The sequence below is a fragment of the Salvelinus fontinalis genome, chromosome 7, assembly GCF_029448725.1.
Source record: "Salvelinus fontinalis isolate EN_2023a chromosome 7, ASM2944872v1, whole genome shotgun sequence".
NCBI classification, from domain to species: domain Eukaryota; kingdom Metazoa; phylum Chordata; class Actinopteri; order Salmoniformes; family Salmonidae; genus Salvelinus; species Salvelinus fontinalis.
In genome coordinates this window covers 54,515,929-54,539,984 of record NC_074671.1, presented here as the reverse complement: position 1 = coordinate 54,539,984, position 24,056 = coordinate 54,515,929, and the positions used below count along the sequence as shown (strand labels likewise).

The 24,056-nt window shown below is 43.2% G+C and overlaps 1 protein-coding gene and 2 long non-coding RNA genes across 4 annotated transcripts; 2 read left to right on the top strand and 1 right to left on the bottom strand.

Moving 5' to 3' along the window:
• Positions 1-206: 206 nt before the first annotated feature.
• LOC129859726 (uncharacterized) lies at positions 207-3,248 on the top strand. The gene is made up of 3 exons (XR_008760202.1): positions 207-1,120; positions 1,277-1,644; positions 1,904-3,248. It is a non-coding gene; the product is annotated as an uncharacterized LOC129859726 (long non-coding RNA).
• A 3,587-nt stretch (positions 3,249-6,835) lies between these two features.
• LOC129859723 (activin receptor type-1-like) lies at positions 6,836-17,493 on the bottom strand. Of its 2 annotated transcripts, XM_055929824.1 has the most exons (11): positions 17,345-17,493; positions 12,658-12,728; positions 12,032-12,102; positions 11,690-11,944; positions 11,352-11,563; positions 11,161-11,260; positions 10,738-10,884; positions 8,623-8,898; positions 8,226-8,423; positions 7,951-8,081; positions 6,836-7,643 (listed from the first exon to the last, which is right to left on the bottom strand). In XM_055929824.1, exons 3-11 carry the CDS (start codon positions 12,087-12,089, stop codon positions 7,512-7,514), a joined length of 1,509 nt encoding a protein of 502 aa, XP_055785799.1. In that variant the 5' UTR covers positions 12,090-12,102; positions 12,658-12,728; positions 17,345-17,493; the 3' UTR covers positions 6,836-7,511. The 2 variants fall into 2 exon arrangements, with proteins under 2 accessions (XP_055785799.1, XP_055785800.1); XM_055929825.1 differs by lacking the exons at positions 12,658-12,728; positions 17,345-17,493 and adding an exon at positions 12,587-12,656.
• LOC129859725 (uncharacterized) lies at positions 8,826-23,576 on the top strand. Its single transcript, XR_008760201.1, has 4 exons — positions 8,826-8,916; positions 19,297-19,365; positions 20,319-20,437; positions 20,779-23,576. It is a non-coding gene; the product is annotated as an uncharacterized LOC129859725 (long non-coding RNA).
• Positions 23,577-24,056: the final 480 nt, after the last annotated feature.

The following is a 24,056-nucleotide window of genomic DNA, read 5'->3' as shown; positions in this document are numbered from 1 at the left end:
TATGATTTCTTTTGTTATACCCAGATATCATGCATAGACCAGTGGCCATTGAAATGTTATATAATAAATCAAAATATTATTCTAAAGTTTTAGGAGAGTTTTTATCAGATATAATGTTTTATTGTGAAGGTTCAAAACCGGAAATAACATTTTTGTGTTGCACCTCCCCAGAACTGTGTTTTCAGCCAAACGGTCCTGACCTCCCACTAGTTCTTACATACAAGGTTCCTAACTATCTGTCCTGATGTAAACAATTGATTGACCAACAATCTTGACGTTGTAGCTTCATCTGCCCTTGCACTTTGTGACAGTTAGCTATATTTGCGACATACGACACGAATAGAGACACTTGCATCCAACAACGTTCCCAAATTGATTGGTAGCAGACGTTATCCAAAGTAATGTTAGCTAGCTATAGCCACATCTTGTATTTTTCAGTGGTTGACGTGTAACGTTAGTAGCTAATAATAGCCCATGTCATAACAAGTCTGATCTAAAGTTGCAGTGCTGTTGTATTCAAGGAAAACGTTGTCCATCTAATGACAATGGTGCACATTCTTAGAAGCTAAGAAAAGCACAAACGCGATCTACAGTGACAGGTTCAGTATGTTAATGAAAGTAGGTTAACAAGGGGAAGCATGGCATTGTTGCATGGCACTAGCTTACTGTATTGTGTGTTTGTGTTTAAACCATTAGATTGTGGTTAGATTTACACAATTAGATTGTGTAGTTATATGATTGGTTTTAGTTCTGCAGGAATACTGTAATGACCTGACTAGATCATAAAAGAACAACTGTCCAGACAGAGGATTGAGTTTACGAATGGACGGTTTATTAAACTAACTTTACACAGGCTACTGTTTGGCCGTAGCCCACGCCAAATAAATGAAAGATAACCCACAAGCCAATCGTGACCTTCTCTTGTGAAGCCCAGACGTAAAGAGAGAGAACAAAGGCTAAACCTGGTCTTAACTTCCAATGCTCCCTCCCCCTGGACAACCCCCCTCCACGCCACTCCGCCAACCACCAGGATGCCCGGCATCAGAACATTCCAGGCATTCCCGTGATTGGCAGATAGCAGGTTGATTGACATGGCGGACCCCGCGAACACTGGGTACTGGTAGGTACAACACAACCATCTACTAGCCTAACACATAACACACAGCTGTCTGTGCGGGTCGCTACAATACTTTGTCAAACTTAAAGTCAGTGCATGTAAAATATCCAAATAATACACTTTGCAATTTAACTAAGTATCCCTCTCCATCCACTCTAGGCATCCGCTCGCTCCCCAGCCATGGCTGGTCTCCCCCACAGAAGGTTGCGTCTGAGGACTGCTCTCAGGTGGCTGAGTCCCCTCAGCACTGCCTGACCTCCAGCCGTGGTCAGAACTTTACCCCCAGGCTTCAGCAGCGGCCTGTTCCAAACACCCAGGCCCGGGTCTTGTGGCGTCTGCTGTCAGGAGCTCCATGCCGGGGGAGAGAGACCCACCCCGTCCCCCACAGCTGCCCCAGAGAGGAGGCCTTTCTCCAGGGTAACTCCAGAGGACCTGGCCTTCTTCAGCAAGATAATACCAGGCAGGACCATCACTGACCCAGATATACTGGATGCCAGTTAATGTGGACTGGCTCAAGTCCGTGAGAGGTGAGAAACAAAGGGAGGGAGTGAGTGAGAGAAACAAATAGTACAAACAAATATGAAAATGTATGCACTCATTACTGTAAGTCGCTGTGGATAAGAGTGTCTGCTAAATAACTAAAATGTAGAAAGATCGGTCAGAGGGAGATTGTGGAGGAAAGAGCTTGCTATCTTTGTCTCCTCTGTAGGGTTGTTAGGAACTGTTTATGTACTTGTTATTGTTGTTTTGAGTCGATGTGTTGATCTCCTCTCTCTGTCTGTGCAGGTTTCAGTGAGGTTCTGCTGAAGCCCCAGACTACAGAGGAAGTTTCTCAGATCCTTGGGTATTATTCTCCAGTCTTCTAGTGTATGAAGCCAGGTTTCCTCTACTGTTGCAGTGTTACATGACTGGTAGCAGACAGTGTACCTGTGTTATAGTGTTGTGTATCCTGGCAGCGAGTCCTCAGGGTGGTAACACAGGGCTGGTGGAAGACAGTGTTTCTGTCTATGATGAGATCATCCTCTCTACCGCTCTCATGAACAACATCCTCAACTTCGACTCTGTCTCTGGTCAGTATCGTCTGTAATTCTATGGTTACTGTCAGTATTCATTGGTCAGTTACACGTCAAATTTCCTGTTCCAATTCTCAATGTTTTGCCCTAGTGTTTTACAGTCCAATCCAGTTGAGTCTCTCTCTCCTGATCGCGCTTTGTCGGCAGTGCACGGTTGAAAGTCAATATTTACGAGTTCACAGAGATCTCATTCACAGTATACCCTGCATATGTCTGCTCAATCGGAAAATACCTTTAATCAAATCAAATGTATTTATATAGCCCTTCTTACATCAGCTGATATCTCAAAGTGCTGTGCAGAAACCCAGCCTAAAACCCCAAACAGCAAGCAATGCAGGTGTAGAAGCACGGTGGCTAGGAAAAACTCCCTAGAAAGGCCAAAACCTAGTGGTGCATTGTCCAAATCTGCGATCGGATTGAATCCCGGCCCTAGTGAACTACCTCTGATACTCAACTCCAACCTGCACTGATGAGGCCACAGTAGACCTGTCTGATTAGGGGTCTAACCGTGGCCATAGTTCTCTCATTGTACAAGTGTCTGATCAACTTCTAATGTAAGCATAATCTGTGTAAATTCATTGTAAATAGAGCTGATTATATTTTTTTATGTAATCAATTTATTTACCACCAGAATTGAAGACAGCAGATGGTGTTTGGTAACAGTGCAGATAGTTTTATTACATGTAATTTTAAAAAAATTACAGCAACAAAATAAGCTCATTTTGTGAATGAATACGGAATCTCTAAAACTAGATGTACGGTTGGTTCTTTTTATGTAAATAATTGTGCATGCTCATTTTCCAAAAGGGACCCATAGATGCCCAATTCCAAACTGACCCCTAACCCCTACACTATATACTCGTGTAGGTCTGAAAGGATTGGAGCGGTATAAACAATATGGTGGTAGCTCCATCTTGCCCTCTGATGTTTAAAGCTCAGTCGAGTTTTCCTTTTTCTATCTTGTTCTGAGGGGAGAATAAATGTGATTAGTTGGATGTAGGCAGAGTTTGCAGCTACAGGTGAATGGCAAATAAAAAAAGGTTTGTTAGGTGGTAAAACATGTTTTATTTTACCTTTATTTAAGGTAGCTTAGTGGTTAGAGCATTGGACTAGTAACCGGAAGGTTGCTAGTTCGAATCCCTGAGCTGACAAGGTATAAATCTGTTGTTCTGCCCCTGAACAAGGCAGTTAACCCACTGTTCCTAGGCCGTCATTGTAAATAAGAATTTGTTCTTAAAAACCTCTTGGCGCACAGATCCCTTTAGCGGGATCATTTTCGTAAACATCCGCAGAATTGCAGAGGGCCAAATGTAAAAAAATATAAAAATATTTGATTTCATGAAATCACAAGTGCAATACACCAAAACACAGCTTAGCTTGTTGTTAATCCACCTGTCTCGCCAGATTTTGAAAATATGCTTTACAGCGAAAGCAATCCAAGCGTTTGTGTGAGTTTATCGATCACTAGACAAACATTACAAACAGCTAGCAGCAATGTAGATTAGTCACAAAAGTCAGAAAAGCAATAAAATTAATCGCTTACCTTTGATGATCTTCGGATGTTTGCACTCACGAGACTCCCAGTTACACAATAAAATGTTCCTTTTGTTCGATAAAGATTATTTTTATATCCAAAAACCTCCATTTGGTTGGCGCGTTATGTTCAGTAATCCACAGGCTCAGGCAGGTCATGAAGGGCAGACGAAAATTCCAAATAGTATCCGTAAAGTTCGTAGAAACATGTCGAATGTTTTTTATAATCAATCCTCAGGTTGTTTTTAACATAAATAATCAATCATATTTCAACCGGACGGTAAACTATTCAATACAAGAGAGAAAGAAAATGTTGAGCTACCACTTTCGCGCGCATGAACTAATCGAAGGACATCTGACAGTCCACTGACGCGATTTGATAAATCTCACTCATTTTTCAGAATAAAAGCTTGAAACTATGTCTAAAGACTGTTCACACCCTGTGCAAGACATAGGGAAAGGAATATGGTTGATATCCCTTTAAATGGAGGAAAGGCAGGCAATGGAACAGGGATTTTTCAAAATAAGAGGCACTTCCGGGTTGGATTTCCTCAGGTTTTCGTCTGCAAAATCAGTTCTGTTATACTCACAGACAATATTTTGACCGTTTTGGAAACTTTAGAGTGTTTTCTATCCTAATCTGTCAATTATATGCATATTCTAGCATCTGGGCCTGAGAAATAGGTAGCTTACTTTGGGAACGTTATTTTTCCAAACATAGAAATACTGCCCTCTAGCTTCAAGAGGTTATTAACTGACTTGCCTAGTTAAATAAAACATATTTAAAAAATGATATTTAAATAAAACATATTTTAAAAATCAGTTAAGAACAAATTATTATTTACAATGACGGCCAAACCCGGTCTGTGGTGACGCCTCTTGCACTGAGATGCCGTGCCTTAGGCAGCTGCTGTAGAGTGTACAAAATTAGTTTCGACACACAAGGGCACTGGTTCGAATCCCAGTGTGGTTTCAGTTCTCTAACCCAACATATTTAACTAATCACATTCCCAAATCTACTGTCATTCTGACAGACTGACTGAACAGCTTTATATATGTGCGGTAAAAAGACTGGTGCCTCCCCCTAGTGGCGCAATGGACTAGGTACAAGGACCAGAAGGTCGCCTTCTGATCTTGTTGATGCCCTGATGTTCAAATCTCAGTGTGGATGTTTTCTAACCCCATTCATATTTCTTGCTTTAACGTAACCAATCACATTTGTTAGCTGCCCTCCGAATAAGGGCTGGATAAATTCCCTATTGTGGTAGATCCGCGTAAAATGTAAAGGTAATTTACGATTGAGCCGACATATTCAGCGTTTACCGCATTGTCTTTCTTCAGATACGGAGACGATTCGGCATGCACTGATATTGGTTGAGGGACGAGCGTCGCCGAGAACTGACGCTATCTGACGTGAGACAATGGCGTTTACCGTGAATACAGTCTCCGAGAACTCAGGAACGTTGTCTTTAAATTTCAATCGAGCTAAAACATGGATCTTCCGCAATACGGATCTAATCCAGCCCCTAGAAATACACCAAGCTGCCCTCTCTTGACCTCCTTGAGTAGGTAGAAGTTGCCTGATACAGGGTCTGATATGTCATCCCCGTAGTGGTTAAGGTTAGGATGTGGGTAGTATGGTAATCTGATTTATAGATCTGTGGTTAGAGGAAACTTCTTCCTGGAACCTTAATTGAGCGACACCTGGTTAGCTTCAGTACCAGTGTGAAAACAGATCACTTTACAGTTCTGAATCTTATCGGGGGCTCAACTATAAAAACCTTGGTACTAGTACAACCTCCCCCAGAAAAGGAACTCAGCCGGGTCTCAACTTATTATTGAGAGTAAGAATAGTAGAATATACCAGCTGAAATTTAAAAATGTGGTTGTGCAACAGCAGTTTCTCTTATGTCAGTCACTCAATTAACTATGTCAGCTAACAATGTTTAGATTGGTAGCTAGTCTAGCCAGCTATCTTAACTTGTAGTAATCATGGCCAAATACCAGGGTCCCTGACCTCCAAGGGGGCCTCATTGATTTTGTTAGTCATTCTCACTCATATCACATTAACATGACATGTCATTTCAATGTGTAGAATTACAGGAAATTAGCTTTATAACTGCAAAAATATCTCCACCCCATGGCAAAATGTGTCAAATGTGTTAATGTTTACGTTTTTTCTCTGCCCCCAAACTTCTGAGGTTCAATGCAGCCGTTTTTATGTCAATATCAAATAATTTCTGGGTAACATTTAAGGCATACTATGGGATTTTTGCAATAAGACTCTTTTTTTGTGTCATTTAGCAGACACTTATCCAGAGCGACTTAGTCGTGAGTGCATACAATTTCATACCTTTTCTACTTCCCCATAGTCAGATGAACTCGTGGATACCATTTGTCTCTACGTGTAGTTTGAAGGAAGTTATTAACTAGCCTTAGCTCAATTGCTAACTAGAGTTAGCACATGCTAGTAGATACCTTAGACTAGTTAGCATTGGCTCAAAAGACTACCTCCAACTGACTTCATAGAGGATGCAGAGACATACAAATGGTATGCAGTTCATCTATCTCTGGGGAAAGAGATAAAGGGCTTCATTGCTAAAATACGGAAGTATACCTTTAAGTAACTGTGATTGTTTTCAATTAAAATTGTCAAAAATAAACAAAAATAGCTTCTTAGCAAGAGTAATTTCTAAGGCAAAAAACTTTACTAGCACTGTCTGGGAGTGGAAAACTAAAAATGTTATTGGCAGAGATGTTTGGAACTCTTTCTTCTTGGTCTATTAACTAATTTACCACATGGTGATGTCACCAAAACAGGCCGAAATTCCAAACAGCTACTACACTAAAAGGGCATTATCATCATTTTCACAGTATTATTCAAAACTCATACTGTGGAAATATATAGAACACAGTAAAATCACGTTTAAAAAAACTCTCTCCGCCGTAAAGAGGGGGCCCACAACCAAAGCCGGCCCTGCACTCTGGATAGGCAGAGTTTTTAGCTTTTGAAACCAGTCAATTGGCCCCAAGGAGAAAACTGCCAACATGGCGCGGGTGTGAGCTAAATCAAGAGCACTGGGTGGAATTCTACAAAGCATACAACACTGAATCAGTATGTGGTTCCTATATTTATAACTGTAAAGCATTCACAGCTCACAATTCAAAGCATGTGGAGGCATGTCTCCTGACTTCCTCTGTAAATACACAATGTCTTACTAGCCAAAAAAACTGCATTTACATGGGTACATAAAGTTTCCTTGTAATGTAATCAGTTTTCCCTTACCAAGACCAACTCCCAAACATAACATTACAAATCATCATAGTCCCACCCTACACATAAAGCACATTACATAAATATTTTACTATAGAGTTCACAACCACAGCGTTAATTTGATCCTATTGGCTCTGTTCCTGTGTAACTGAACTCAATATTGTGTGTGTGTTCGTTCATGTGTGTACCTATATTGGAATACACATCTGATTGTCTGAGTAGAGCAGCATAATATGATTGGCTGAACATTGAAATGACAAATGGGCAGAAGTGCGTGTGTGCGTGCGTGTGTGTAGAGGGTCTGAGCCCCTGACCCCTGCAGCGTGCACAGGCCTTTAAAGCAGGGTAAGGCGACGGTAACACCATCTCACACTGAGTGACCAGCTAGTTCAGTTCAGCATTCAGCCAATAAGGAAAACAACATTCATGTTCAGTAGCAGCAGCTGTGTCCATCTGATCTGGCATCTCTACTCCCCTGCCTTTTATCTCTCCTCTGGCAGTCGTCCTCCTCTCCTCACGATTTCTTTCCTTTCTCCAGGGAGCTATGGATCTTGTTCAGGGTCTTTTTGATGCGCAGGGCTGTGAGGCGAGCCGAGGGGTTCTGGTACCAACACTCCTTCATCAGTTTCACCAGGGCAGACAGGGTCTAGAGAGAGAGAGAGGGTGGGAGAGAGAGAGAGTGTGGGGGAGAGAGAGAGGGTGGGAGCGAGAGAGAGAGGGTGAGAGAGAGAGGGTGGGGGAGAGAGAGAGAGAGAGGGTGAGGGAGAGAGAGAGGGGAACAGAGAAAGAGGAGAGGGGGAGAGATGGAGAGGGTCATTGTAAGTTGATATACAAAAAGATAGGGTTTGAAACACATAAACCTGACAACAGATGACCTTAATTTAGTGTTACCGTTAAGGTCATGGTACCAGTGTGTGTGGTCATTTAACGGTAAAAGTAGTGGTCATACTCACAGGGTCGGAGAACCAGCGGTTGGGGATGAATGGTCGTTGTTGTTCCACACACACCACCTTCCTCATGTCCTCGAAGCTGGGGTCGTTAGGCACCTGGTCATAGAACGGAGGCTTGTACTCCTCCACAATACCTGATCACAGGGGTAAGAGGACATCTAGTGTTAGGGTCAAGGGTTACAGGGGCTAGGTGAAGGAAAGAGGACGAGGAGAGGAAGCCACTTGACGTCAGAGGTTCCTGAACTATTTGAGGTAATAAAAACATTACTAGTCCTCACCGTTGCTGTAGGTTCTACTAGCGATCTCCCACAGCACCAGACCGAAGGCCCAGATGTCCACTCTCTTATAGGCGACAAAACAGTCTGTCTGGATGGACTCATCCAACACCTCAGGAGCCATGTAGCGCTTGGTGCCCACCTTGGGGTTGTTTCCTACATCCAGCTGGTTGTCTGACTGGGAGTGGGTTACCGCCAGGCCTGTAGGGAACAGGGAGAGAGGAGAGAAACTGGTCAGTACTGGCACAAAATGGCTACTCTGTGTGACAGTGGGTGCCCTGTTTTTTTCTTATATGGCTCTGCGTCTATCAATCTCTGACATTTCTTTCACACTGGATTTAAGTACCGAAGCTAATTAGTAGCATGTAAAGACAGACACTCAGACACACACACTACTGACCCAGATCAGCTATACAACAGCGTAGCTCCTTGGTCACCAGTATATTCTTGCTCTTCAGGTCTCGGTGAGCGATGGCCGGCTTCCCCTCGGTGCCGAAGATCTCCGTGTGCAGGTGCACCAAACCGCACGCCACCGACGTCGCCATCGCTAGGCCCTCCCCCGTCTCCACGGGAACCCTCTGGAGGTAGTCGTAGAGTGAGCCGTTGCCATGGTAATGTGTGATAAGCCAGAGCTGGGTGCTGGAGTTCCGAGACGTCATATCTGACGCCATGAAGCCTGGAAGGAAACCGAGAGGTCAAATATCTTAACTAATAACTATTATTTTAATATTACCATCAGGAGTCTCCCCAGGAATTTTTAACAGGGTGCTGCTAAGTACGGCGGGAGATTTTTTGAACACCTGTAATGGTCTTACAGGGCATTTGGAAAGTATTCAGATCCCTTGACCTTTTCCACATTTTGTTACGTTACAGCTTTATTCTAAATTAGATTAAACTATTTTTTCCCCCTCAATCTACACACAATACCCCATAACGACAAAGCGAAAACTGGTTAAGACACTTATGCAAATGTATTAATAAAGAGAATTATATACATACGTATTCAGACCCTTTGCTATGAGACTTGAAATTGAGTTGAAGTGCACCCTGTTTCCATTGATCATCCTTGAGATGATTCTACAACTTTATTGGAGTCCACCTGTGGTAAATTCAATTGACTGGACATTATTTGGAAAGGCACACACATGTCTATATAAGGTCCCACAGTTGACAGAGCAAAAACTAAGCCATGAGGTTGAAGGAATTGTCTGTAAAGCTCTGAGACAGGATTGTGTCGAGGCACAGATCTGGGGTACCAAAAAATCTCTGCAGTGGCTTCCATCATTCTTAAATGGAATAAGTTTGGAACCACCAAGACTCTTCCTAGAGCTGGCTGCTCTAGGAAGCAATCGGGGAAGAAGGGCCTTGGTCAGGGAGGTGACCAAGAACCCGATGGTCACTCTGACAGAGCTCCAGAGTTCCTCTGTGGAAATGGGAGAACCTTCCAGAAGGTCAACCATCTCTGCAGCACTCCACCAGTCAGGCCGTTATGGTAGAGTGGCCAGATGGAAGCCACTCCTCAGTAAAAGGCACATGACAGCCCACTTGGAGTTTGTCAAAAGGCACCTAAAGGACTCTGACCATGAGAAACAAGATAATCTGGTCTGATGAAACCAAGATTGAAGTCTTTGGGGTGAATGCCAAGCGTCACGTCTGGAGGAAACCTGGCACCATCCTTACGGTGAAGCATGGTGGTGGCAACATCATACTGTGGGGATGTTTTTCAGTGGCGGAGACTAGTCAGGATTGAGGGAAAGATGAATCGAGCAAAGTACAGAGATCCTTGATGAAAACCTGCTCAGGACCTTAGACTGGGGGGCGAAGGTTCACCTTCCAACAGGACAACGACCCTAAGCACACAGCCAAGACAACACAGGAATGGCTTCGGAACAAGTCTCTGAATGTCCTTGAGTGGCCCAGCCACAGCGCGGACTTGAACCTGATCTAACATTTCTGGAGAGACCTGAAAATAGCTGTGCAGCGACGCTCCCCATCCAACCTAACAGAGCTTGAGAGGATCTGCAGAGAAGAATGGGAGAAACTCCACAAATACAGGTTTGCCAAGCTTGTAGTGTCATACCCAAGAAGACTCGAGGCTGTAATCGCTGCCAAAGGTGCTTCAACAAAGTACTGAGTAAAGGGCCTGAAAACCTTTGTAAACGTGATATTTCATTTTTTTTTTTGTGCAAACATTTCAACAAACCCGTTTTTGCTTTATCATTATGGGGTATTGTGTGTAGATTGAGGGGGGAAAACGATTTAATCCATTTTAGAATTAGGCTGTAAAGTAACAATGTTGAAAAGGTCAAGGGGTCTGAATACTTTCCGAAGGCACTGTATATGATAACACCACCGCTCTTACATTATTTGAGGAGAACCTTGACCATTATTAAATATTATTTGAATATTACCATTTCATATCATAACATTGTTCGATATGCTGTTGTGTGCTTGTGTCCAATAAAGCGTGTTGGAGCTAGATGTGGGTTAGAGAGAGAGATGGACTCCTACTCACCCAGTATGTTCTCATGCCTCAGTAGCACTGTGTTGTAGATCTCAGTCTCTCTGAACCATGACCTTTCGTCTCGGGAGGAGAAGATTTTCACAGCTACGTTCTCCCCCTGCCACTGACCCCTCCAGACCTCTCCATAACGCCCCTTACCTATAGACATGGGGAGAAAGACCTCATTTGTTACAAAACCCGTGTTTACATTTCTATTATGTGTTTGTCTGTTATATGTGTTGTGATTCTATGAATCTACACACTCCAGCAGGCTGACCTAATTGTTGCCTTTCTACGTACCTACACACGCCATCAGGCTGATCTAATTGTTGCGTTTCTACGTACCTACACACTCCTTCAGGCTGATCTAATTGTTGCGTTTCTACGTACCTACACACTCCTTCAGGCTGATCTAATTGTTGCGTTTCTACACACCTACACACTCCATCAGGCTGATCTGTCTGGCCACAGTTCTCTGGACCAGGAAAGGCAGGCCTGAACCACTGCCTGACGTACAGGAGTGGTCCAACAGCTCCTAGAGAGAGAAGTGGGGGAGAGAGAGAGGTCATCCGGGTTCTCTCTATAAAATACATGCAAACAAACTCATACAAGTCTTTTCTTCTTACAGCCAAAGTGCTGTCCCCAACATTAGAGGTGATGAGTCCGTCAATCGCATCTTGTTCTGGGTCAAACTCCTGTAGTCTCTGTAGCCTGCCGTGGTGCAGCCTCCTGCAGCCCAACACAGATAGGACTGACAGGAGGGTTAGGATCACTACTGGACCCAATACAAACAGGGCCAGAGTCTCCACACGATACCTCACAGGCTCTTCTTCTGGAGCTGGAGGGAGAAAGGCGGAAGAGAGAGAGAGAAAATGTTACATCACTATAACTGGACCCAGCATGCCATGAAATAAGCCAAAGTCTTTGCTTTTCTTAAAAGTAGTTTAAGGGGTGCAGTTCCCACCTGTAGTGAGGAGGGGCAGTAGTGAGCTGGCGGTAGCATTGCGGTTGCACATGAAGCTGGAGCAGCAGAGCAGGGCATGGCTGAGGGAGGAAGCCGTAGAACAGATCAAACGGGTCTTCTCTGATCCCTGCAGGCAGCCCCGTGTTACTACGGCCCCATGGCTACTGACCGCCACCGACGAGTAGCACTGAGAGCCCTCGCACTGGGGGGAGTTGAGGCAGCCACTGCCCTCACACACACACAGCAACTGGCCATCTAATAGAGAGAGAGAATAAGGGAGTTAACACACATGCAAAACAAATGGCCATATGAGAGAGAGCGGTAGATATACTTCATGTCTACCTTCGGCCAATGTCTGCAGGGTCTGTAGCAGCAGGAACAGAAAGACACAACGACCCATTTGGTTCACTGCACTGTAGGGGAGAGGGAGACAGTCAGCTCTCAGAACAGGGCTGGTCACAGTCATTTTATTTCCTCTCTTTAAGGGACACAATGTCTTTTGTCTCAATTGATCGATCCTCTGCAGCGTGTGTGAGTGAATTAAACTGGGCTGCAACTCGCAATGTTGACAGGGTAAAATACATAGCCACACTATGTTGTTGTCTTAGGTCTCTTCTGGTAGTGTTGTGGTGTCTCTTGTCGTGATGTGTGTTTGGTCCTATATTTTTATTCCCAGCCCCCGTCCCCGCAGGAGGCCTTTTGTCTTTTGGTAGGCCATCATTGTAAATAAGAATTTGTTCTTAACGGACTTGCCTAGTTAAATAAAGGTTAAATAAAACATTTAAAAATAAACAATGAGCAGAATATAAAGGGCAGAATGTAAGACCAACATCAGACCATGGATTGGGTCAATTTAATTTAGAGAGTAATTGAAACTGAATTGAAATTGCTACTCACTCTCTGAATAGAATTGCATTGGAACTGACCCAAACCTGGTCAGATATGGGCTTACTACTCGCAGGTCTTACTTGTAGTGGTCCAGTTGGGATGCTCGGCTGTGTCTTAGGGCTCAGACATAGCCAGTCTGGCCTCTGCAAATCTCCGGAGGGGACAGGAGAGAAGCGCAAACAGTAGCAAGATTCAGTTAGACACATTCTCATATCAGGTAGCCATCATACATGCATTACTGTTTATTTTATAGCCGAGTTTCTCAACTGCACAATGTACAGTTGGGGCCAAACATTTTGAGAATGACACAAATATTAATTTTCACAACGTCTGCTGCCTCAGTTTGTATGATGGCAATTTGCATATACTCCAGAATGTTATGAAGAGTGATCAGATGAACTGCAATTAATTGCAAAGTCCCTCTTTGCCATGCGAATGAACTGAATCCCTCCAAAAGAATTCCACTGCATTTCAGCCCTGTCAAAAAAGGACCAGCTGACATGTCAGTGATTCTCTCGTTAACACAGGTGTGAGTGTTGATGAGGACAAGGCTGGAGGTCACTCTGTCATGCTGATTGAGTTCGAATAACAGACTGGAAGCTTCAAAAGGAGGGTGGTGCTTGGAATCATTGTTCTTCTTCTGTCAACCATAGTTACCTGCAAGGAAACACGTGCTGTCATTATTGCTTTGCACAAAAAGGGCTTCACAGGCAAGGATATTGCTGCCAGTAAGATTGCACAGAACACAGCCATGAATAAAGAATGGTACCAACACTTGCTCCGAGAGCAACTTCTCCCAACCATCCAGGAACAGTTTGATGACGAACAATGCCTTTTCCAGCACGATGGAGCACCTTGCCATAAGGCAAACGTGATAACTAAGTGGCTCGGGGAACAAAACATCGATATTTTGGGTCCATGGCCAGGAAACTCCCCATACCTTAATCCCATTGAGAACTTGTGGTCAATCCTCAAGAGGCGGGTGGACAATCAAAACCCCACAAATTCTGACAAACTCCAAGCATTGATTATGCAAGAATGGGCTGCCATCAGCCAGGATGTGGCCCAGAAGTTAATTGACAGCATGCCAGGGCGGATTACAGAGGTCTTGAAAAAGAAGGGTCAACACTGCAAATATTGACTCTTTGCATCAACTTCATGTAATTGTCAATAAAAGCCTTTGACACTTATGAAATGCTTGTAATTATACTTCAGTATTCCATAGTAACATCTGACAAAAATATCTAAAGACACTGAAGCAGCAAACTTTGTGGAAATTAATATTTGTGTCATTCTCAAAACTTTTGGCCACGACTGTACAACACATTAATGATGTGATGTACATCAGTCTAGGAAGTACAAAACCAGCACTGTAGTAAAGTTACTGGTTTGACTCCATAAACTATAAAACACGTATAGCTAGTTAGACAATAACGTTAGCTACCTAGTGAAAATGTTCTAGATAGCTAGTTGGCTACACATGATTTGCCAAGGGAGTGGGCTCACTCACTCACTCCTTCATGCCCTGGAAGGTTTAGCGAAAGCTAACTGGCTAGCAGTCAGTCTCCACACGTCTGTTCTCCTCGGCCATCTAGCTAGCTACTGTTCGCTAACGCAGGCAGACAACTTGGCTAGCCAACTGGCTAGCTAGTTATACCATGGCATTGTTGAATACTCCTTTCTGATTGGCTTGAAGGGCATTCTAGAGTGTGCATTATGTAAGGAATAATCAAAGAGTTCTATGGAAAATAATGAACGGTGAAGGTGTGTTCCACGACGCGCTAGAGGAGAGTACGACGCAACGCAGAGTGCCTAAATACAGTCCTTAGCCGCTGTATATTGATTATATACCACAAACCCCCAAGGTGCTTTATTGCTATTATAAACTGGTTAACGCAATTAGAGCAGTAAAAATAATTTGTCATACCCGTGGTATACGGTCTGATATACCACGGCTGTCAGCCAATCAGTGTTCAGGGCTCAAAACACCCAGTTTATAAAGGGCATTATAACCTGGGTGGTTCGAGCCCTGAATGCTGATTGGCTGACAGCCGTGGTATATCAGACCATGTACCATGGGTATGACAAATTATTTTTACTGCTCTAATTACATTGTTAAAACTTCTCTAGGGTAGAGGGCACTTTTCACCTGCGGTTGAAAAGCGTGCCCAAAGTAAACTGCCTGCTGCTCAGGCCCAGAAGCTAAGATATGCATATAATTGGTAGATTTGTATAGAAAACACTCTAACGTTTCCAAAACTGTTACAATAATGTCTGTGAGTATAACAGAACTGATTTGGCAGCCGAAAACCTTAGAAAAATCCATCCAGGAAGTAGGATCTTTTTTATTTTTGTGGTTTTCTATTCAATGCCATTACAGTATCCATTTAGTTAAGACTCAAATTGCAGTTCCTATGCCTTCCACTAGATGTCAACAGTCTTTAGAAATTGTTTCAGGCTTGTATTCTGAAAAAGGAGGGAGTAAGACCAGTCTGAATGACTGGACCCTAAAGTGTCACAGAGCTTTTTCATGCGCAATCCCGAGAGCGCGCCTTAATTGTTTACCTTTTATATTGACGACGTTATTGTCCGGTTGAAATATTATTGATTATTTAGGCTAAAAACAACCTGAGGATTGAATATGAACATCGTTTGACATGTTTCTATGAAATTTACGGATACAATTTGGATTTTTTTGTCTGCCTGTTGTGACTGTGTTTGAGCCTGTGGATTACTGAAAAACACGCGCAAACAAAACGGAGGTTTTTGGATATAAAGAGAGACTTTATCGAACACAACAAACATTTATTGAGTAAATGTATGTCTTCTGAGTGCAACCATATGAAGATCATCAAAGGTAAGTGATTAATTCTATCTCTATTTCTGACTTGTGCAACTCTTCTACTTGGCTGGTTACTGTTTGTAATGATTTGTCTGCTGGGCGATGTTCTCAGATAATTGCATGGAATGCTTTCGCCGTAAAGCCTTTTGGAAATCTGACACCGTGGTTGGATTCACATGAAGTTCATCTTTAAACCTATGTATAACACTTTTTTATAATCAGTATTTCTGTTTTTAAATTTGGCGCTCTGCAATTTCACTGGATTTTGGTCAGATGGGACACTACCGTCCCACGTACCCTAGAGAGGTTAACATATTTCTAGCGGCAAACGTGTTAAATTATAACCATGGTATGAAAGGGATAATCAACTCGGGGCTCAATGAGTTCTCTGGAAAATAATGCAACTCCATGGAAGGTCAGTTCCACACCTTCCACGTCGTTCATTATTGAAATTGAGCTCAGGTGCATCCTGTTTCCATTGATCATCCTTGATGTTTCTACAACTTATTTGGAGTTCACCTGTGTTAAATTAAACTGTTTGGACAGGAGTTGGAAAGGCACACCAGTCTATATAAGGTCCCACAGTTGACAGAGCAAAAACCAAGCCATGAGATAGAAGGAATTGTCTGTAGAGTTCCAAGACAGGATTGTGTCGAGGCACAGATCTGGGGAAGGGTACCAAAACATTTCTGCAGCATTGAAGGTCCCCAAGAACACAGTGGCCACCATCATTCTTAAATGGAAGAAGTTTGGAACCACCAATACTCTTCATAGAGCTGGCCACCTGGCCATACTGAGCAATCAGGGGAGCAGGACCTTGGTCAGGGAGGTGACCAAGAACCCGATGGTCACTCTGACAGAGATCCAGAGTTCCTATGTGGAGATAGTAGAACCTTCCAGAAGGACAACCATCTCTGCAGCACTTCACCAATCAGGCCTTTATGGTAGTGGCCAGATGGAAGCCACTCGTCAGTAAAAAGGCACATGACAGCCCGTTTGGAGTTTGCAAAAAGGCACCTAATGGGAAACAAGATTCTCTTGTCTGATGAAACCAAAATTGAACTCTTTGGCCTGAATGCCAAGCGTCACAGCTGGAGGAAATCTGGCACCATCCCTACGGTGAAGCTTGGTGGTGGCAGCATCATGCTGTGGGGATGTTTTTCAGCAGATCGAGGGAAAGATGAACATAGCAAAGTACAGAGATGCTTAATGAAAACCTGCTCAGGACCTCAGACTGGGGCGAAGGTTCACCTTCCAACAGGACAACGGCCCTAAGTACACAGCCAAGACAACGCAGGAGTGGCTTCGGGACAAATCTCTGAATATCCTTGAGCGGCCAAGCCAGAGCCTGGACTTGAACCTGATCTAACATCTCTGGAGAGACCTGAAAATAGCTGTGAGGCGACGCTCCCCATCCAACCTGACAGAGCTTGAGAGGATCAGCAGAGAAGAATGAGAGAAACTCCCCAAATACAGGTGTGCCAAGCTTGTAGCTAAGACTCAAGGCTGTAATCAATGCCAAAGGTGCTTCAGCAAAGTCCTGAGTAAAGGGTCTGAATACTTATGTAACTTCTATACATTTGCAAAAATCTAAAATCCAGTTTTTCCTTTGGCTTCGTCATTATTGGGGTATTTTGTGTAGGGGGGGGGGGGGGGGTACAATTTAATCCATTTTAGAATAAACGTAACAAAATGTGGAACAAGTAAAGGGGCCTATACTTTCCTAATGCACTGTATTATTGTATCAACTTCTAGTTAGCCAACGTTTACTTACGATTTTATTAGTTTGCAATTCACTAAAAGCTGTTGTAAATGTAGCTACGCTAACGTTGAACCAGTTTACTTGTTCTAGCTCAGCTTCGTTAGCATGCCCTTAGCTGGCTAGTAGCAGCTAGCTCCCCAAAAGCTTGCGAAATGGTGCTTACCTGGGCTTAATTAACTGATTTAGGTAGGGCTACTCCAAATTAGCGTGCTAGTTAGTACAGTTGCTTTTACTGTAGAAAGGCTGAACGAACCGACCACCACCCACAGGCTTCTTGTCGTGCAGTTCTAGCGCAACAATATGACGTCACAACGTTACCATTATAATGCATTGTGGGTACCCCAGTCCTCCAAACCATTTTGGGGTTCTCTCCAGTACAACGTTATTTTTGTTTTGGTGATTTTGTACCCAAATCTCATGTAATTCATTGAAGCATTTACAATGAGTCTGTCTGATGTAGCACAAGTCTGCAGGAGGCAGAAAGCCAGGTAGCTAGACAGAAGACAAGTTCACTTGTGTGGGTTTTTTTTTCTTCTCATTGCCTTGAACTCCTTCTTTCTCAGCTTTCGTGGTCCTTTGACCTCGTCCTTTCCCTTCTGTGTTTACAGAAGGCAGATATGAAACATTCTGGATAGGTGAAGAAGCAGTATGGTGTAACCTTCCCTTTGCCTAGAATGCTCGGTGGACCTTTGCCATAATGCTTAGATCCAGCCTACATGGATGAGATCTGACAATGGTCAGTCACACCTATCATAAACTCTGGGATGAAGTTTCCCCTAGGTACAGACCTAGGATCAGCGTCCCCTCCCCGATCCTAATCATTAGTCGGAATAATGCAAAACTGACCCAAGAACATATTTTAAGGGCAACTTCACACTACTCCCGTATCACAAGTCTAGGGGCGTTAACCTCTGTGCAACGGCTAAACTCCAAACCTGACCTCCCCTCATAGCCTACTACCGCAATGCACTACCCTCCCTTCCCAAAATATACACCCATTCACTCCCTGTCTGCTCTACACTACAGCAATTGTTCTAGAAGTGCTCTGCTAGATTCTGATTATATTACAAGTTTGTGTCTTTTACCACATAGTTCTGTACCTATTCACAAACAAACTGTACTGAGGCATGAGATCACTGCAGTTGCAGACTTCTCACAGTCTCCTGCAACATCGATTGAACTGAACTGCTACGTGTTGAAACTTATCTGATAAAATGTTCTTTTTTTATCGGAACGTCCTTATGGCTTTATTAATTTTCCACTGAGTATGACGTGTCTCTTGTACACGTACTGCTTAACTGAGCTGTGTGTATATAAGGAGGGGGTCTGAGCCTCAAAGTGCATCATATATGAAGAGGTATTTTTTCAGAATGAGGGGTGCTGTAGCTCTGCTTGTGTTGCTGTTCTGTCTGTCTGGGGTATGGACTCAGGAGGAGAGTGGAGGGTGTTCTGTCTGTCTGGGGCATGGACTCAGGAGGAGAGTGGAGGGTGTTCTGTCTGTCTGGGGTATGGACTCAGGAGGAGAGTGGAGGGATCAGAGAGAGTGGCATCACTCAAAAGGGTCACAGTGCAGGGAGAGAGGGCCAAATGACTTGCGCTTCAGAGACAACCAACGAACAGATGACCACCTCACCTGACATATGGACTGAGATGAAGGAGCTGAGAGACATGGTGCACAACCTGGGAACCATCGTAGTGGAGCAGAGTGAGAAGTTGAGGAACATGGAGGTTGGAGTGACAGCCAGTGAGGCTGAGGCAAAGGAGCAGAGAAACACAGTGACTGATCTTAGGGTGGAGCTGATGTACCCAAGAATAAAGTGGAGAAAGAGAATGCAGGTCATTTAAGCTTATTATTTATTGCTTTACAGTCAAGAGTCAACTAAAGTTACATTTGATTGATTGTCAGTGAGAGTGGAAATAATGAACATTTAACATTCTGGATGGACATTTATTTCAGTTTAGTTTGTAAGGCACTTATGCACTTAGGCCTTATTACGCCAAGAGGCACATAAAGTCTCAACAATGTCCCACCATATTTCCTGTACTGGAATTTTTCAGACCCCTCTTTCCACAATCAGAAGCAAGGTCAACATGAACTGTTTTTCATATTTCTAGCATTCTAGACCTGACAGCTGGATTGAGTGGCAGTAAGAGCCAGGTGGAGGAGCTGCAGACAGAATGCAGGTAATTCTCTATATTGCTTGTATGAATGATCATGATTATTTCTCACCTGTTTCACAAACTTCAATAGCTTATGTTTCCATCATTTTAGCCCAAGCAGCTGAACTATCAGCAATTTAGGACAGTGACAGCCAGTGAGCCTGAGAATGCAGGAAATAAGTAAGAGTGATTTACTGGTTGTTTAAAAAGGGATAGTTCACCTAAATGACAGAAATACTTGAATATGGCCTTGTAATAATTCTATGGAATATGTGGTATCTTGCAGGTATGTTTACGTAATGTATATTATAAGTGCTACTGTACGTAGCCTTACTGTTCATAGAAAGTGCATTATACATAAGTAGTCATGGAGTAGTCCTGACTTTTTAATGATTGTTCAGCCCTGGAGACCAGACTGAGTACTAGTGAGAGCCAGGTGGAGGAGCTGAAGAGAGCAACTGCAGTTAAAACAGATGATCGCCTTGACATCCGCGTCAAGCAGACACACGTCTAGCAAAACATTAGCTTGTCACTCTGAGAGCCACAGTTGCGTCTTCGATCTTAGAAGGGTGATGTCACAGTTCAGTTTAAACTCTACAACACGCACACAATTGAAAATGTAACAGTTGATTCGCCTGCTCTGTTCAGTTTTGAATCTATCCAAACACCACAAAGCTTCTCTACTCTCTCCTAGTTTGGCTGTATTCAGCTCCCCACTACTCTCTGATAGTTCCCATCTGCCACAGTAGAAGAGTTCTATCATGTGGTGACATCACTCTCCCTGAGATCTCACTCAAAGCTCTTGCTCCAACATTTAGCATTGTGTTGTTTCACTCTGCAACACTGATTCATACACAGACACTTATTAACGTTTCATCTTTTGCCAGAGGGTGTAATGCAGTTTTCACTGTGGACTTGAGAATACTAGAAGTACAGTATGTCATTCAATCTGTATGTTATCTTTCCTGTGTTCGCAGACAGGCCAAATGTGGCCTTCTCTGCTGGTTTGACTGATTCAGGAACTGTTGCACCCTTTGTTGCTGAAACCACACTGGTATACACCAAAATCTTCGCAAGGCCTACAACCCAGCTACAGGTAATCTACTTTCACTGATCTCTGGCCTGATTTTAAACCAACCCTTTGTCCCTTTTTGAAAGCCCCTTGCAAATGTGATATGTGTTTGTCGCTCTTTAGTCTTGCGTGGTCATCCTTCCAAATCCTCCTTCGTAGGCCTGGGCATCTGAGGCCAGTCGGTGTTATGGCCGTTAGGCTAGGAGGTTAAGTAGTCTGGCACTTACTGTAGCGACAAAGTTATAACTTTTCTTGTTTAGCTATCGGGTGTCAATGGCATTCTGTTGATTTGTGTGATTTTTGTTGCCAAAAGAGAACATGAGAAATGGAAAGCATTGATTCCTCTTTACTCTCCTCTGATACAGGTGTCTTCACAGCACCAGTGAGAGGATTCTACTACATCAGCTTCACTGCCATGAGTGTCCAGACCTCGTTTTACATGTATAAGAATGGACAGTAAATCATGTATAGTCAGGGATATAATGCTGTCAGTTATGAGACACTGTCTAATGGAGCCAGTATAGCGCTAGAGGAGGGAGATGTGGTGTACATGCGCATCCCTGCAAGCAACAGGCTCTATGATAACTCAAATAATCACATCTTCAGTGGCTCCCTGCTCTTCACTGTGAGAACATAATGAACGCTGTAATGGTCTCTAGTGAAGAGTGTATGTCAGGGCCTTTTGGAGACAAAATGGCTCCCGTATTAATAAATGCATCAATAAAAGCAGAATTTTGTATTATTTATGTTTTGCAGTCTGTATGACATCCTGATGAATGTGTTAATTAGTTCAATATGACAGTAGCTCAGTGTTTCTGGTTGGTGGGAAGAAGGGGAGAAGAAGGTTTGGGATGGATGATTAGGTTACATTATATAGTCATGGCATAGTCTGTCCACAAGGCCCAAATGTACCTATCAATTGCACCAAGTAAAACACAAAGTCAAAGTCTAAACAGAGAACTCTTAATTTACGCTTTACCTCAATACCATACTCCTTATAGTTTTTTTAACCATTTAATTAGACCTGTGACCTGTGTTTAATTTTCATCTGGGGGGAAAAAAACATGTGCAACTCTGCCCCTGAGATAGTTGCCAATGAAATCACCCATATAACTAAATTGTTGACCGGCAATGTTACTATCCAGCTGAGAGTGTTGGTATCTGACTGACTGTTTATCAGTATGGATCCAAGGACATACAGTAGGGAGCTCTAGAGACATACAGTAGGGAGCTCTAGAGACATACAGTAGGGAGCTCTAGAGAGAAATAGTCTTTACTTCTTGGAAGTGGCCTAGAGTTAGATGAACTACTGTGCCCTCTGGTATCTGGACAGACATCAACACTTTTTGTTGTTTTATTATAAAGATATTTCAATGGATAAATAAATTCAAATAAAGGTAGGTCTTTGGACACAAATGCCTTGATCAGCTTTTATCACACCGCTTTTCAATATTTTTTTTTACCTCAGTCTCCTCTTCAGCAATTTAATGCATGTATGCTCGATAGGTACAATAACTTGGGCAGACAACTTTGCACTCTTTTTCCCTAATTAACGCCTACGCTATAATAATATAGAATATGACATGTAGCAGATGTTTTTATCCAAAGCAACTTACAGAAGTGCATGGATACATTTTCTTATGGGTGGCCCCAGCGGGAACCAACCCACAATCGTGACATTGTAAGGGCCTTGCTCTACCAGCTGAGACACACAGGACCAACATGAGAAATAAAAGGTGACATTCTGTACTTTAGCCTAATTTAAATAGGTTAGGAGGGCACCGTAGAGCTCATCTCTGTACACTGCTCTGGGTTTGGCTCTGTGTCCATGCCCCTTCAGGTCCTATCATCTTAGCACCCTCCCCATTATCTGGAGCAGCGTTTTCAACCTGAAATCTGATGACCTTGGCGACTGGCAACTGACAGACAATGACGACAAGCAGTCTCGTAGCCTCATTGATCGAAATGACCTGCTTTAAGGAAACACCTTCTCAATTGTCTTCTATTTTATCAGTCTTTGGTTTTATTATTGTCTAGACTTCACCTTTGAGAACACGTGCAGCTTGTGTCCCATGTTGTGGTTCACTACGATGTGTGTTCTCTGTGTGTTTAAGGAAGGGAACTGAGCTCTGTAGACTATCATATCTGAAATTAGCATTGTATCAGAATGAGGGGTGCTGTAGCTCTGCTTGTGTTGCTGTTCTGTCTGTCTGGGGCATGGACTCAGGAGGAGAGTGGAGGGTGTTCTGTCTGTCTGGGACATGGACTCAGGAGGTGAGTGGAGGGGTCAGAGAGAATGGCATCACTCAATGGACAGGGGAACAGAATGTGGTGAGTCAATTTCAGATAGAGACCCATAGAACTGAAGCTACAGGCACGGCAGGCAAACGCACGACCACACCACCTGATGTCAGGGCTGAGCTGAGAGCGCTGAGAGACATGGTGGTTGAACAGAGAGTGGAGCTGTGGAATTTGGGGGCCAGACTGCAAGCCAGTGAAAGTGAGAATGCAGGTTGTGCAGAAAAGCTTAATCTTGAATTAGTGGGAGAATCAATATGATTATTAAAGTTGCATTGGATTGACTGCCAGTGAGAGTGAAAATGCAAATATGATAAAGTGTATCAGTTCACGTTCTACAGTGGGTTGGTCATTTAATGTGTCTCTCAGTTTTAACTGTGAGGTAACCAGTGTTTCTGCTGATATCATTCTAGCATTGGCAACAAGACTGAGTGCCAGTGAGAGGAAGGTGGAGGAGAATACTGGCAATGTACTTGATTTAATATGTCAGAACATGCCTTTATAGAAAGCAATGAAATACACGTTGAGTACAAATGTAGAGTAAGATGCTGTATGCAGATTTTAGTTGAAATAAAAATCTGTATTTTTTTGGCCCCCACAAATTGGAATAGTGTATATTGTTCCTCATTGTATCATAGCATGAAAATGAAGGGCAAGGAGGAGGAGGTAAAGAGAGGTGAAACATTTTCTGAGAACTTCACTTGTTCCCATGTTGTTAAATTATGGTATTGGAGAATTTTTCTTCACTTTCAAAAAACATCTCATTAGAAACTAAATAGGTTTAATAAGTAAAGACCTTTTCTAAATCGGAATTTCTGCGTATTTTCAGTGAATTGTCCAAAATAAGTATACTTACTCTCCTGTGTTCACAGACGGACCGAAGGTGGCCTTCTATGCGGCTTTGACTGATTCAGGAGCAGTAGGACCCTTCAGTTCTGAAACCAATCTGATCTACACCAAAGTCTTCACCAATATAGGCAATGCCTACAGCCAACATACAGGTAGCCTACTTTTACTAAATGTACTGCCCAGTATCAGACCGACCCCTGGCCTCAACCACTAGGCCCTTTATAGAGGCTTTGACATTAGACTGTTGATCAATATGGACTGCATCCATATCAATTGTGCTATTTTACTTGTATATGTCCATGTTGGGACTTCTTCCCTCCAGTAAGCTCAACTGCAGCTTTGACTGACATTTTCCTCATCTTAGCTCATCCCCACTAGCTATAACCAAAAGATCTTGTGGCCACAATTTAAAAGGTTGTTCCCTTTCTTCTTGCCCTGTGCTTCAGGTGCCTTCACAGCACCGGGGAGAGGAGTCTACTACTTCAGCTACATGGCC